Source organism: Chlamydotis macqueenii, chromosome 1 (assembly GCF_036417535.1).
Source record: "Chlamydotis macqueenii isolate bChlMac1 chromosome 1, bChlMac1.mat, whole genome shotgun sequence".
Taxonomy (NCBI): domain Eukaryota; kingdom Metazoa; phylum Chordata; class Aves; order Otidiformes; family Otididae; genus Chlamydotis; species Chlamydotis macqueenii.
In genome coordinates, this window is record NC_141556.1 from 74,340,353 (window position 1) to 74,356,648 (window position 16,296).

The 16,296-nt window shown below is 43.3% G+C and overlaps 1 protein-coding gene across 1 annotated transcript in view; it reads left to right on the forward strand.

Moving 5' to 3' along the window:
* ST8SIA1 (ST8 alpha-N-acetyl-neuraminide alpha-2,8-sialyltransferase 1) overlaps window positions 1-16,296 on the forward strand; it is a 130,636-nt gene that overhangs the window by 31,282 nt on the left and 83,058 nt on the right. The window contains exon 2 of the mRNA XM_086739969.1: window positions 5,555-5,699. Within this exon, the coding sequence (XP_086596095.1) occupies window positions 5,555-5,699 (145 nt within the window). The remainder of the gene's footprint in view (window positions 1-5,554; window positions 5,700-16,296) is intronic.

Genomic DNA, 16,296 nt, shown 5'->3' on the forward strand with positions numbered 1-16,296 from the left:
GCTTCATGTAACGCAGCATCACAAGGCAGGCATGGCAAAGGGAGATGGAGAAGTGGTGGTGTGCTGGGGAGGCAGGACCTGCTCCACTTGTGGAGAAGAGATAGCTAAAGGGCTGTAATCTTCTGGCTGATGTCCCATGTTTGGAATTGCCCATTTCTGCTTTTAAATGTTGCATTTGCTGGTTTTAAGCCATTTGGAAGGTTTGAACTAGCTACTAAGTCATTATTGGCTGGGACTCAAGTCAAACCAGGGTGTGATTAAGCATTAACTGGCTGCAAACTTAAATCAAACTGAAACGTTTGTTAAATTAAGATGAAGAGCAAGTAGTTTTGGATTTTAATGCAAGCTTGTGCACTGACTTTATGTATGAATTTAAGTTTAGACTTTGCAAGGAGGTCTGGCTTCCTCTCTGCTTTTAGGTGGAGGAGGGTGCACCTTTTTTTCCTTATGTCCAGTCTGAATCTCCTTCCTTCTGTTTTAAAAGCATTAGCCCTAGTCCTATCACAACAGGACCTGCTGAAGAGTTTCTCCCCGTCTTTCCTGTAGGCCCCCTTTAGGTACTGGAAGGCCACTATAAGGTCTCCCCGGAGCCACCCCTTCTCCAGACTGAACAGCCCCAACTCTCTCAGCCTGTCCTCATAGGAGAGCTGCTCCAGCCCTTTTATCATCTTTGTGGCCCTCCTCTGGACCCTCTCCAACTGGGCCATGTCCTTCTTATGTTGAGGGCTCCAGAACTGGACACAGTACTCCAGGTGGGGTTTCAGCAGAGCGGAGTAGAGGGGAAGAATCACCTCCCTCGACCTGCTGGCCATGCTGCTCTTGATGCAGCCCAGGATGCGGTTGGCCTTCTGGGCTGCAAGGGTGCATTGCCAGCTCATGTTGAGCTTCTTGTCCACCAGCACTCCCGAGACCTTCTCCTCAGGACTGCTCTCGATCCATTCTCCACTCAGCCTCTATGTGTGCTTGGGGTTGCCCCAACCCATGTTCAGGACCTTGCACTTGACCTGGTTGAACTTCATGAGGTTTGCAGAAGCCCCAGCCTGTCAAGGTCCCTCTGGATGGCATCTCTTCCCTCCAGCATGTTGATTGCACCTCACAGCTTGGTGTCGTCAGCGAACTTGCTGAGGGTGCTGAAGGTCCCACTGTTGTCCGTGTTGCCAACAAAGACGTTTTGAGGCAGAGCTCCTGATTGTCCCCAGTTGGTGCACTTCAGTAATGCACTCCATGTGCTACAGGCACTCACAGGTTTTTTGTGGGATCAGAACAGAGTTGATCTGCAGTAAATGCCACGAAAATAGCATAATGTGGATGTAGGGTCCTTGGCACCAGCTATATCACTCCGCTTCTTTCAATGTGCGATGTCTGCTGGTGTAACCTCAGCAAAGTATACCGCAGAGAGATGGCTAATGTCTCAAAACTGCTGCTCAGCTCCTGCCTTGTGCGCAGGTTGCTGCTCGAGTTGATGTGCAGAGCCACTTCAGTGCTAATGCTGCCTTGCAGTTCATCACCTGCCTGGCGCCCAGTTCCAGCTGAAATCTTAAAGGCCTGAAGTGCGATTCTGAAAGTAACTTTTCTCCTGCTTCTCTCACAAGTGGGATTTGTCCCTTAAGTGCCCTCAGATCTGAGTGCCCCCAGTGCCTTTTCAATACCAATATTCAAGTTATTTAATTCCTCTCGTACACAGGTCTCCTCTGAATTGGAGATAACTTTGAGTCAAAAGTATATTATTTATGTCCTGTGAGTGAACGAATGCTTGCAGTGAGTTGAAATCCTTGGCTAAAAGCTGCTGCAGTTTTGCAAATTCTATCATAACATTTCAGCTGTGCATTTTAATCAAGCTCAGCCAATCAGTTCAGACTTCATGATCCTGCAAAGTACCCTGCTTTAGGTTTGCCTTTGAATCTGTTCTGCTTTCTAATGCACCTTTTCTTTTGGAGCTTTTCTCACTTTATAATTTTGGGATTTAGATCAGAAAGACGAACTGAATAATGAGAGACTTTTAATAATTATTATTTTCTGACAGAAAGCACATGTGAGTGCACAAGATTTTTGTGCCAATACATACAGCTGCATACTTGAACTAATGACCTGCCTATCTGTGGACCTTCCAGGAGACACCTATGGCTTTTCATAATAGATTTGTTAATGAAGGATTCAATACAAACTGGAAGAATGCATTTTTTGGGAGGGGAAAGAGTAGGTATATATATTTAGTCTAATAGAAGGGAGCGGAGGGGTGAATCATACCAAGAGCTGTTCCTTAGCTCATCAGTTTACCCTTGCTAAGGAAAGATTCATTAATAGAAAGCATTCCCTAGATACTTTTCTACTGAGTTATCTGTTATTTTTATGTTTCTTGTTCAGACTAGACTTCCAGAGAAGGTATGAGTTGCAGGATTTAACTTGGAAATTTTAGTTTTGTTATACAGTTGTATAACAAACAACTCTACGTAGAGTTGAGGCTCCAGCTGATCTTGGGTTGCCTTATGCTTTCTTGAAAAAGTTGCAGTGGGGGTAGAAAATACAAAGAAAAGGAGGGAAAAGATAGGCAAAAATTATTTTCTTTGCCCTTGACAGAGAGAGAAGTAATTTTCCAAAGGCTGCAAACTGGTGTTTGTGAACGGCCGGAAAAAAATGTCTACTCTCAAATCTTTTATTTGGAACAATATTCTATTTCATGCCTGTCATAAGCCGTTTTGCAAAGGTTATTCGGTGAGAGATTTCAAATTTCCTCTAGATTGATTTTCACAGTTCTGTGATGAAGGCTTTATTTGCGCATCAGAAGGAGGATGATATGAAGCCTTTCTGTGGTGGGTATAGGTGTAGGCAGCTAGGGTCTGGTGGCCAGAAGATATCGCGCTGTATGGGAAGATAGGACCCCTCTCCGGATAGCCAATAGCGTTTAGTCTATTATAGCCAATAGCGTTTAGTCTATTATAGCCAATAGCGTTTAGTCTATGATGTAAGCAGACGGAAGTGACGTTGTAAACCCAAGCTATATAAGGCCGTGTTACCTACCAATAAAGGCCATTTGCCGTCCACCACATTGGTGTCTGCGAGCTGATGGACCGAGCGGCCTGGGGGTGGTCGCCGTGCTGTTCCTGAACCAGGTCACCACGCCAACAAAGGCAACATATAGGTAGACCCTTTGGTGTTTCTAGGAATGGAAATGGCTGCTGTGGCTAACGTATTGCTCTGTTCTGCTCAGAGGGAGACAAATCAGCTCTGCAATGGGCAGTATAAGGGAAAACAGTTCCAGAATCACAGAACCGCCATGGTTGGAAGGAACCTCGAACTATCCCCTGGTCCAACTTTTTGTGGGAAATGGAGCCTAGATAAGATTATCTAGCACTGTGTTCAATTGTGCCTTGAAAACCTCTGGTGATGGGGACTCCACCACATCCCTGGGGAGGTTGTTCCAGAGAATGGTTGCTCTCACTGTAAGAGTTTTTTAGCTTATATCAAGATGCAACCTTTCCCAGTGCAACTTGTACCCATTGCCCCTTGTCTTCTCCATGTGGCTCTGTGTGAAGAGAGAGCCTCCATCCTCTTTGTAACTGCCCTTCAAGTACTGGAAAACAGATGAGATCCCCACTAAGTCTTGTCTTCCCCAGGGAGAAAAGACATAACCTTCCTCATAGGGCAGGTTTTCCAGCCCTTTGATCTTCGCTGTGGCCCTCATTTGGAACCTCTCCACTCTGTTTGTGTCTTTCTTGAACGGTGAGGTCTAGAACTGGACACAGTTTTGTCCTAGACTTCATTAATTTGAGGTTGACTTACACACCTGAGCACAGTGATTTACATCTTTTCTGAAATACTTGTTTATTTCCCTCCATGTCATGTGCAGAGGCTACTCTCGGGTACCTGTTTTACGAGAGGAGTGGACCTCCTGCCCTTGATTCAGCTTCTCTGTGTTCGCATCCTTTCTGTCCCCTGAGAGCCTCCCTCCACATGAGGAAGTGTCCCGGGGTCTCGGTGGGGACAGCACTGCCCTGGAGCTGAACCAGAGTAGATCACAGCACTTCCCCAAAAGGGAAAGCTAATGTATAGCATTGACACCCACAGGTTGTCTGTTTGCCGTGCAACATTTTCAAGCTGTTTCCTCTTCTGCTAAGATTACCACAAATCTACGGTTTTCAGCAAGTTTTCAGTTGAAGTATGTATGGAAAATAGTATTCACACGGTTGCAGAAAACTATTAACTTATGCCAAAATCAAATTTGATAGGGGATTTTTTTTTTTTTAATCTCAATTTTTAGAGAGGAAAAGTAGCTGTAAAACTTTGGAAAATGCTAAAAAATTTAAACATTTATGTGAATATAACTTCCTGATTTTGAAGAAAATCTCTTTCACAAAGGAGCACAGCTGTATCAAACTTTTAAGTAGTCACTGTGTTTCTCTTATGCGACCACTGGGCCTGACCTCAGTATCTTTAGGATTCTTTTTAAAATAAACAAGAAACATAAATAATATATTAATATACTGCAGTGACATGATTCTGCAACGTATATTTTACATACATCTATTATATATAAAAACTAATATGTGCATCACCCTTCCTATAGAGAGCTACACCCATGTGGGCTTCAGAAACACAGGATATTCCTGCCTTGAAGATGTCTAGAGCTTTTCATAATTCTGTATTTCAGGATATTAATTGCTGAGTTTGCTGTGATACAGAATTTTTGCTCAGTATAACCTTCACCCACCTCACCAGCTCTCAAATTTCTGCTGAAACTGAGTAATAACTATTCTGGGGAAATGGATGTCTAAGAGGATATGCAGTTTCGGCAAGGAAATAAGAAGTCATATATATCATACTGGGATGATTCAAGTTGGACTTCAGTTAGAAGGCAGGCTCCAATACTGCTGTGAACGTAGCACAAGGATAATTAGTAACTGGAGGGAGATACCAAATTTTCCATACTTACGTTATGTAACTGTGGGGTTTTAGGAGGCCTGTTCTTCATGAATAAGGTTTGGTACTGAATCTTCACATGCCTTGGATTTATTTTTCAAAGGAGCTTCTCTGATTTCTGTATGTGTTGGCAACTGTTTGTTTTTTTTTTTTTTTTTATTAATTAGAATGGGTTATAAAGGATGGATTTTTTTTTTTTTTTTGCTCATGAATAAGGTTTGGTACTGAATCTTCACATGCCTTGGATTTATTTTTCAAAGGAGCTTCTCTGATTTCTGTATGTGTTGGCAACTGTTTGGTTTTTTTTTTTTTTTTATTAATTAGAATGGGTTATAAAGGATGGATTTTTTTTTTCTTTTGCTCATTCATGGTTCTATTTCTATGCCACTCAAAAGTGAACAGAGGTTTAAATTTTTTGTTGTCTATTTCTAAGATTTCCTGAAATAAAAACAAGTTTTCTGGCCCTTCTGTAAATAAAAATGAGTCATCCGTGGTTCATCTGCTGGCTGGGAAGATGAATGGCTGGCTTTGGAGCATCTGAGAGTGGCAGGATCTCAGGTGTGAGGGATGGTCATTAGAGAAGGTGTGATGAGGCTCTGATTAATGTGGCTCTTTCTCTTTTGATTTCCTTTGCTAGGAAACTGCTGGAAGAATGCTGTGACCCCGGGCAGCTCTTTGCTATGACAAAGCTGAATTCCCCAATGGGAAAGAACCTCTGGTTTGATGGGGAATTTTTATATTCTTTCACTATTGACAATGCAACTTATTCTCTCTTCCCACAGGTTAGTAACCTTTTTTTTTTCACTTTAATATACTAAATGGTAGCATGGTACAAATGAGCATAAATAGGCTGAATGCTTGTCAAGAAATTATATCTTCATTTCCTAATACAAAAGAGTGTCCTTTGCTTTTTTACTTCTATGTTCTGAAAATTAGAAAATGTTTGTATGCATGTTAATATTTCCCTGGCCACTTTTCAGGTGTGCAGATGTACACAAGGGATGAGATTGAGCCACTCGTCTTGATTTTTAAAATGCTAAGTTGTGACTGTTTTTAAAAAGGTGATTGCTGCATTTCAGTCAGTGATCACACTTACTGGGAGCACCATCCCTTGTCTAGGGTTGCTTCAGTTCAGATCTGTTGATGTAACAGTGCTTTGTGTGAAGGTGTCCAAGTTACTTCCAAGTTAATGAAGTTTATTGATGGAAAGCAACGTGAGCTCGATAACAGAAGCCGATGACTTTGTCGATTCTTGCTGTTTTGAATATTAGAAGTGGTTTGTTGTTGTTCAGCAAAGGTGTTTTGGGTTAAGTGCATGGTTTTTGAGCGCTGGGAATTTGTAATACTGATTTATGCTTCTTGTATTTTTAGTTAATATATGAACTGATGTTAAATAATGAGTTTATTATATTGAGTTTTGTATGTGGAAGGAGAGATGTTTTATGTGGCTACATGTTTAAAGAAAGCCAAACATCTAGATGTATTAACTGATTTACATGTTACTTTAATTTCTTAAATTGAAGGCCCAGGTTTGTATTAAGCCTCCCAGTCAGTGTTGAGTCATTCACGCCAGGCTTTTAATTTGTTGCTGTTTTAGTTAAACATGTACCAGAGTTCTTACTTGATAAACTCATCCTGCAAATAAAACATTGAAAAGGTTAGTTTTTTTAAAAAAAAACAGTTTTCAGATCTCAACAACAGAATTATGACTTTGAGTGAGTTTCCTTTAGTGGAGGAAGAGGAGATGGGAACAGCCACTCTCTGTTAACACATCATCCAGTGGAGCAGTGTCTTGTTTAGGCTGCCAGTCCGCTGTCTTGTCACTCAACTGTGCTGGTTGCAATGAAGCGATTAAGGGACCTCTGTCTCCCTCAAGCTGGTCCCCAGCTGCTGTGTCCCTGCCAGCTCAACAAACAAGTTGATGCTGAAACGTGGATGGCAGGTTTTTTCCTGCAGTACAGTTGGAAAGGGGCTGCCTGGCTGGAGTAAATTTCTTTCTCTGGCTTTGAGACTAGTAGAACTTTTATGGTGCATTGCGGAGTAATAGCTATAAATATTTTTTTATGATGATTAGTATGATTTGTTGTAACAATATTGCAGTGTTTATTGGAGAAAATGGAAATCTTTGGCAGAGCTGTGGACTTTGTACCACACAAAGATATTGGCAGCAACTGCTCAAAATGTGTCCATACTTTCCAATGTTTCCAAAAAACCCCACTTGGGCAGGCACAGGGATATTCCCTCTATTTTGTGGTGGATTTGAGATTTCAAATTTTGTTTTCCTTGGATTAAAACCTAGTACTCTGCCTGGCCACAGTGGTATCCTACCTCCTCTCAGAAAAGAGTGAAGTACTGGATAGGCTCCTTCAGAGAGATAAATGATGGTTAGAGAGACATCACAGTCTCAGGACTGCAGTGGTTCCTAGGATCCCAAAACCTGTCCACAAAGTTTGTCAGTTGACTGGATCGGTAGTGAGGATCTGGGAAGCCCTGGAGAGACAAACTGCTGAGGGACAACATGAGCTAAGGAGTTGGGACTTCAGTATCCCTCAGGCTTGCCGGTCAGGATGCAAAGAAGAGGGCTGGATGCTGTTGTAGTGGTGGTGGTGGAAAAGGTGAATTTTTACGATTTTCCAACACTAGAACAATACTAGAAAGCAGCTTTAGGACCAGTGCCAGAAATGCTATTCCTTTAACGAATTGACGGGTAGTTAATTTCTGACAAGTGCTACTTGCTGCTACTCCCTTTTTTCTTGCAAGTAGTACTGCCTCTCATGTGATGAGTTATTCCTATGCTTTTTGCCCAAAGGAATTTTGTAAACCTTTATCAGGTGAAATCCTGCTAAGCTTAAAAGCCTGGGAAGATATATGTGCAGTAAATTCTTAAACAAAGTATTTTTCTACCTCTCTGTTTCAAGAAAAATACTTGCCTAAATTTTTCAGGCTTCTACTTTGAAGAATGGTGTCTATTAGCTTGCTAGCAACCGGCAGGCGATTTTTGTGAAGATGAATATTCCTTTCAAAAGTATCCAGAAGCTTAACACCAGTCATAAAATATGAGTAATACTCTGAAATGCTGTGCTAGTTTTGCTTAGCAGGGGGGCCTACAGTGGCAGCTTCTGTGAGAAGCTGATAGAAGTTTCCCCTGTCTGGTGGACCCAGACGGGTCTAGGGCAGATCTGTGGCTGGCCAGGGCTGAGACAGCTGGTGACAGCAATAATGCCTCTGTGATAACGTATTTAAGAAGGGGAAAATACAATAACAACAAAAAAAAAAACCAAACCCCCAAAAAAGAAGTGAAGAAGCAGAAGCAGGGGCAGAGAGGGGGAGGTGTGAGCCTTGCACCCTCCCCCTCTGGCCTCTGACCGGGTGGCCGTCTGGGCCCAACTCGGCCTGGCCGGGCCTGGCTGAGAGAAGTGACGAGAGGAGATGTGAAGAGAACCTGGGAGACATCTGCCTGAGCTGATGGGGAGGAATTTATTGTGAGAGGAATGGCTGCAGATGCCAAGGTCAGTGAAGAAGGAGGGGGAGGAGTAATGCAGCTCCTGACAAGATTCCCCTGCAGCCCATGGTGGAGCAGGCTGTCCCCCTGCAGCCCACGGAGGCCCATGGAGGAGCAGAGATCCACCTGCAGCCCGTGGAGGACCCCATGTCAGGGCAGGCGGATGCCTGAAAGAGGCTGTGGCTCGTGGAGGGCCTGTGCTGGGGCAGCCATTTCTGAGGGACTGCACCCCGTGGAAAAGGACCGTGGAAACTGCTCCAGGACACTGGAGCAGTTCATGGAGGACTGCAGCCTGTGGGAGGGATCCCACGTTGGAGGGGAGGAATGTGAGGAGGAGTTCTCCCAAGGAGGAAGGAGCAGCAGAAAACAATGTATGATGAACTGACCGTAACCCCCATTCCCTGTTCACCCCCTTGTGCCACTTGTGGAGGGAGAAAGGAAATGAAGTTAAGCCCGGGAGGAGTCAGGGGAATTTGTTTTTGTTCTCTCTCTCTCATTATTCTGCTTTGGTTGTATTATTAATAAATTGAAATCATTTTCCCAAAGTCAAGTCTGTTTTGCCCCTAACAGTAACTTGAATGTTCTCCCTTTGTCCTTATCTCAAACCTAAAGCTTTTTGTTATAATATCTCTCCCCCATTCCCTTGGAGGACAGGGAGAGTGAGTGAGTGACTGCGTACCTTGGTCCCAAGTGGGGCTTAACTACCACAAATGCTCAGGGGATGTAACAGGAATGTAAATGGCTGCAGCTATGTTGATATAATCGAAAAAGTATTTCCTCCGGAATAAATAAAAAAGTTTCCATCCACATCCATGTGCTGGGCTTGAGCTATTTTGTGCTTGCAGAATGTTTCTCAGTCCTGAATCAGTTATTAACTTATAGGATAAAGTAACTCAAAACTAAATAGGAAACTTGCTGTATTTTATGGCATAGAATAAGTTGGCTATGCATCAGTGGAGGCACACAAAAATAATGTAAGTATTTCAGAAATTAATACATAAAATGTCACTTATTTTTGAGTGTGAACAATATAAAATAGAATATTTTTCTTCTGAGTAATCTGTAGATAAAGTTCTTACAACTGGTTCACCATTTTCTGACGAACTGCTTTTCCAATAAAAATGCTATTCATCAAAATGTAAATTTACTATCAGTTCATCGGTTTTCCACTTTTTCTTTGAAGTGAAAAGGATAAAAGTTTTTGGTGGTGTTACGGCATTTCATTTTACCACTTTTGAATGTAATATTTAATCTGATTTTTTTTTTTTTAATCAGCTCCGTTGCTAGCTTTTTTTTCCTTAGACTTGGCTTGATTGCATGTATTCTTCCTCCTCTTTTAAGTTTTTGACTGGCTGAAGGAGAAATTTGCAAAAGAAAAAAGCCATTATGTGGAAATAGTCATTCAGTGTTTCATTTCAGTTTATGAGAACAAAATTTGAAGTTGCAGAGTTTTGCATGAACCAACAATTCCAGCTGCTGGAAGTGGCTCCTTACTAGAATTATTATTATTTTTTTTAAACAGAAATGAAATAGTTCACAAACTGTACCATCCTTCCCATCCTGGAGAGAAACTGCTGATGACTTATTGTCACTACTTAACGGTCAGGGGAAGATGCAGGGCAGGAAGTGGCTTATCACAGAAGATGGCCTAGCATGCAGTGGGGGCAGGCATCCCATCTGCATCTCATCTCCCAACACATACTACAGTCGTATTGTCTGGAGCTATTTAATAATGGCATGTAATTTCATTTAAAATCAGGCATTTAGAATAGAATCATAGAATGGCTAGGGTTGGAAGGGACCTTCAAAGGTCGTCTAGTCCAACCCCCCTGCAAGGAGCAGGGACATCCCCGACTAGATCAGGTTGCTCAGAGCCTCATCCAGCCTGGCCTTGAACGTTTCCAGGAATGGGGCATCCACCATCTCTCTGGGCAACCTGTTCCAATGTTCTACAACTCGTACTGTAAAAATTTTTTTCCTAATATCCAATCTAAATCTACACCCCTCTATTTTGAAACCATTACCCCTCGTCCTATCACAACAGGCCCTAGTGAACAGCCTTTCCCCGCCTTTCTTGTAGGCCCCCTTGAGGTACTGGAAGGCCACTATAAGGTCTCCCTGGAGCCTCCTCTTCTCCAGGCTGAACAGCCCCAACTCTCTCAGCCTGTCCTCATAAGAGAGGTGCTCCAGCCCTTTTATCATCTTCGTGGCCCTCTTCTGGACCTTCTCCAACTGGTCCATGTCCTTCTTGTGTTGGGGGCTCCAGAACTGGACACAGTACTCCAGGTGGGGTCTCACCAGGGCAGAGTAGAGGGGGAGAATCACCTCCCTCGACCTGCTGGCCACGCTCCTCTTGATGCAACCCAGGATGCGGTTGGCCTTCTGGGCCACAAGGGCGCATTGCCTGCTCATGTTGAGCTTCTCATCCACCAGCACTCCCAAGTCCTTCTCCTCAGGGCTGCTCTCAATCCATTCTCCGCCCAGCCTGTATTTGTGCTTGGGATTGCCATGACCCAGGTGCAGGACCTTGCACTTGGCCTGGTTGAACTTCATGAGGTTGGCATGGGCCCACCTCTCCAGCCTGTCCAGGTCCCTCTGGATGGCATCCCTCCCTTCCAGCGTGTCGACGGCACCACACAACTTGGTCTCATCGGTGAACTTGCTGAGGGTGCACTCTATCCCACTGTCCATGTCGCAAACAAAGATGTTGAACAGGGCTGGGCCCAGCACGGACCCCTGAGGGACGCCACTCGTGACTGGTCTCCACATGGACATTCAGCCGTTAACCATCACTCTCTGAGTGCGGCCATCCAGCCAACTCCTTATCCACCGAGTGGTCCGTCCATCAAACCCATGTCTCTCTAGTTTAGAGAGAAGGATGTCGTGCGGGACAGTGTCAAAAGCTTTGCACAAGTCCAGATAGATGATATCCGTTGCTCGTCCCTTGTCCACCGATGCTGTCACCCCATCATAGAAGGCCACCAAATTGGTCAGGCACAATCTGCCCTTGGTGAAGCCATGTTGGCTGTCACCAACCACCTCCTTGCTCTCCATGTGCCTTAGCATGGTTTCCAGGAGAATCTGCTCCATGACCTTGCCAGGCACAGAGGTGAGGCTGACCGGCCTGTAGTTACCTGCGTCTTCCTTATTCCCCTTTTTAAAAACTGGGGTTATGTTCCCTCTCTTCCAGTCATCGGGGACCTCACCAGGCTGCCACGATTTCTCAAATATGATGGCCGGTGGCTTGGCAACTTCATCCGCCAGTTCCCTCAGGACCCACGGATGGATCTCATTGGGTCCCATAGACTTGTGCACCTTTAAGTTCCTCAGATGATCCCGAACCTGCTCTTTGAGTACAGTCGGCAGTTCTTCATCCTCGCAGTCCCTGCTTGCGCCTTCTACAGCTTGGGTGGTGGGACAAGAGCTCTTATCGGTGAAGACTGAGGCAAAAAAGTCATTAAGTACCTCAGCCTTCTCCATGGTCTGGGTAACCAGGACACCAGTTTCCTTCCGGAGGGGGTCTACATTCTCCTTGGACTTTCTTTTGTCCCCTACATACCTATAGGAGCTTTTCTTGTTGCTTTTTATATCCCTGGCCAGATTCAGTTCTGTCAGGGCTTTGGCCTTCCTCACCTGATCCCTGGCCACTCGCGCAGCCTCTTTGTAGACCTCCCAGGCTACCTGTCTCCGTTTCCACCCTCTATAGGCTTCCTTCTTTACTTTCAGTTGGTCCAGGAGCTCCTTGCTCATCCATGCGGGCCTCCTGGCCTTTTTGCCCGACTTTTTCTTCGTCCGGATGCACCTCTGCTGAGCCTGGAGGAGGTGGACAGCAGCTTTGTTGACAGCAGCTTTGTTGTTTTACTTGCTGTAATCTACAGCATTATTTCCCACTCTTAGGAGACAAAAACTGAGAGCCTGCTTATAGCTTTAGCTGTAGTTTAATATTAAGAAGAGGTTATTCGTGCTGCTTACCTACCACTTTTCTAAAGTCATATAGACTTGAAGTTTCAGTATTAGCTAGTAATTCTGATACGTAGCTGGAGGCACTGAGAGTTCACCTGAGATGCAGGTGACCCTACTGCAGTGGAGATCAGCGGCATGGTTGGATAAACCTCTGAATAGCCGGGCTGCCATGCCTCAGGTTGGTCAGTAAAGGCCATGGGTAACTTGTAAATGTATTTCCTCTCCTTTGCGGTCTGACTATTATACAGAAAATGGAACTGTGTGTTGGTGAGTGTTCGGAGTCCTGTCCTTGATGGGACAGAGACATATACCCTCCTTGCTCTTCAGCATGGAAGTTTAGCCATACAATTCTGGGCCTGTTGTGTTGTACTGAGGCACAACAAGAGACATGACTAGTATTTTCCACCCTTTACTGTCTGACTAGAATGGAAGAAACCAGACTTCCATATATTCCTGCAGTAATTTTTAGATGCTATAAGTAACCACAGGAGTAGCTGGGATGTAACTCAAAACCATGTGAGAGAAGCATGAACTAACACTATCTGCTTTTGAGTTAAGAGAATAAAACAAGCCCTAGTTTCAAACACTTTCTGAAATAATTTTGCACTCCTTCCTATCTTTTTTCTTCCTCACAGATTCAAAAGCAAATTTCAGATTATCTTTGCTGTTAGAGGAGAAAAACCGCTCACCCCAGTGAGGGTTTATGCAAGTAATTGACTTTTGTTGCTTGTTACAGCAAGGAAGAACTGAGGTGAATTTCTGAAGTCTCCTTTCCTCTTCCCCCAAAAGGTTAAAGAAATAGTTAAATCAAGTGGAACTTTCCACTTTGCCATGTAAAGCATTATTTTAGAGGACAGAGGAGTGAATGCATTTCAAAAGAAATTTCAGATGTTAAGCTTCAGCTTTTTAATTTGACAAAATAAAATAACTCATTGAAAAGTTTTCTGGTTTTATTGTGTTTCACCTGAAGCAGTTAGACACTTTTTGTACCAGTAAATTATTTCAAATTACTAAAATATGATTCCCCAGCTGCTCCAAATCCCTTTTAAAGTTTCACCTGCAAAATGCTGTCAGTTAGAAGAATGGCTGCTTGCAATGAGCTTCTCATGAATAGTCATCACAAATTATGTTTGAGAAATCCAAAGGAAATAGCTTCAAGCTACAAATAAATCTGGGAAAGCTGGCAGCTGTTTCTGGCTACCTTGTGATGAGGAGAAAGGCAGTATTTTTCAAATTATTAATTAGAGTTTAAATTCCTGTCCTTAATATAAAGGCAGAGAAAAAGTTAATTGCTCTCCCTAAGATGGAGATGGAGGCATTCTCTGACATTTTCGGGGTTATCAGGGTGAATGTTGTATTGGGTAACAGTGAATGATTTTACGGTTGTGCTATGTAATTAATGGGTTTTATACCTGTTAGATTCTGGGAGCTTGTTTAATTTTTCTTGATTGCTCACAACATTCCTCATTTGGCCAGAGATTTTATCATGTCCTTTTCTGATGCTGGTACTTGTGCTATGTCAAAGCAAATTCTTGTTTTACAGTTAGAGCCTGCAGCTAGTAGAATAATTTGTAATTATTTCAGGGAAATAATTCAGATTTTGAAAGGGAGTTTGATGTAGAGTCTGCAGGCTTTTCCCCTTTTTGCATGACAAGGATTACAGGAAAAACATGCTCATCCTGAGGAAGAAAATGGTGGTTTGATTCCAGTAAAAGGTGAGGTCTCGGAACAGCAAGTGCTGGGAAGGGTTAGGTAGGAGCGTGGCTAGTGCACAGACACAGGGTGGAATGTGAAGCTACAGCTGTATAAAGAATGTGAACCCCATTAAGAGGACAATGTTAACTTGCTTAGGGCAAGCACTGTGTATTATTTGGACTGATTTTTCACCCAGGTGGTACAAAAATTGTGTATAAAATGAGAAGCCACCTGAAATGAAATGGGTTAGGATTTGATGGACTGCAGCGTTGCCAGGAGGCATGAAATTATTGCCTTTGGTGTTGACTTTGGAAGCACTGTTAATTTTTGCTATCAGTCTAACTTACTGAAGTACTCTATTCTCAGTAAAGCTCTGTAAGTAATAGGAGCTTGGAGAAATACATTAAAATATTGGCTATCATATGTGTCCTGATTTTTTTTTTTTCCCCGATGTTTTGGGCAGGCACATGAAGTGCCTGCAAACCTAGCGTTTATTGAACAACCGTTCTATTTATTTCCATCAATTCTACTGTCTAAATGGTACCTCCCTGACTTTTTTTGAGTTGTATTTAATTAGGATTTGGCGGGAATTTTTTGGTGCTGTTCCCATTTCTTTTCTTCCTTCTTTCCTCTCTCCCCGCTTCCCTCCCCCTGCCTTCCCTCCAAGCATATTGTAATGCAAACTGTGTTCTTGATTGGGGCTACATATATTTATTAAAAATGAAAATGTAATTAACATTAGTTATTGCAAACATGGAAAACATTGTATACTAAAAGGTGAAGAGGTAGTTATATATTGTGAAGTGACATCTACCTGTTAGGAATGAAACTGAAAAGAGCAATTGTATCGTAAAGTGCCTTTCATAAATTTGGATATGAAACATTATCTGTAGAGACCTGATGAATTTTGCTCTTTTGGAGCATGTCTTCCCTTCAGTCCTGGATAATCCCTAGCCGCTGGCATCAGAGTGATAAAAAATCTGACTTAATATTTAGTTAAGTGAAACCCCTACCCTCACTTAGGTTGCATACTGACCAATTGAGACTTTTGTAATTGGACCGAATTGTGCAGCCTGTTAGCAGAGCTGGAGTAGGGCATCATTTGTTTTATCTGGTCAGTTAAGCAAAAGCCATAGTCCATCTGAAACTACTCCATATAGACAAGATGCAAGCATGCTGGATGGTGAAAATCAAATTTGTGCTAAAAAGACTGAGATGCAATGTTTATAGTTTGAAGTAATTAACTAGAGGATGGGCAACATGCTCTTGCTAAAGTGAGTTAAAACAGACCAAGGAGTGGCTTTCTGTCCCTGTTGATCATCGGATGTGTGCTTTGGTCTTTCTAGGCTTGCTAAAATGTCTTCAGCCAAGCTATTCAGCTAGACTGTCCTTGGTGAGCCTGATTTTCTGGTGTTTATCTGCAATAATGCACATGCCAAATTGGCTTTATCTCAGTCAGTGCAAATATATAAATAGATGCTGACCTTTCCAAATGTAACAGAGAGGAAGAGAAGAACTAGATCTGGCTGTGAAGTGTCAGTTTGGCCCGCAGGCAGAGGAAGAGGAATGACTGCCCTAATTCAGCATTTCTGTTTCAAATCTGAAGGGATTGAGCGTCAATCACTCTCTTTCCTAGGTAACACAAGAGCTGATCCAAGCACACACCAGTACCTTTGCCAGACAGATCCTCATGGCTTTGAGCATTAAAAAAAAGCCCTATAGATCAGTCCCACCTCTGTTTGGGATTTTGGAGGCAGGAGGGTGTGGAAGAGTTAATGTGGTCTGGCTTCTGCATTGTTATGGATACTGAGAAGTACTAAAAAAAGTATAAAATCCTGTGGGATTGTTGTGGAGCCACCTAAGACAGAAGGGACACTGACTGGTGAAATGCAAGCCTATGTGTGCAGCAGCCGCTGAACGTGAAGAGGTCAGAGCAGAGCTGGAAACATGGACAAGGCTGAGTGATGGGTCAGGGGCAGCGGCAGGGAGCATCTTGCAGCACTATAGGCTAGTTTGTGTTTCTACTCGTTAGCTGCACAACCAAATTTTCTACCTCAAGTAATGTTTTTGATGGTACCTAGAAGTCACAACTACAGATGTTATGCTGTAAAGTACAGAGCAAAAAGGCTGAAGCCAAAGAGGAAGCGAGCAGCACGGGCCAAGACAGCTGGAGAGGCTGTACTACTGCCCTGGGAATTTTATGGGCTTTTTAGTCAGTG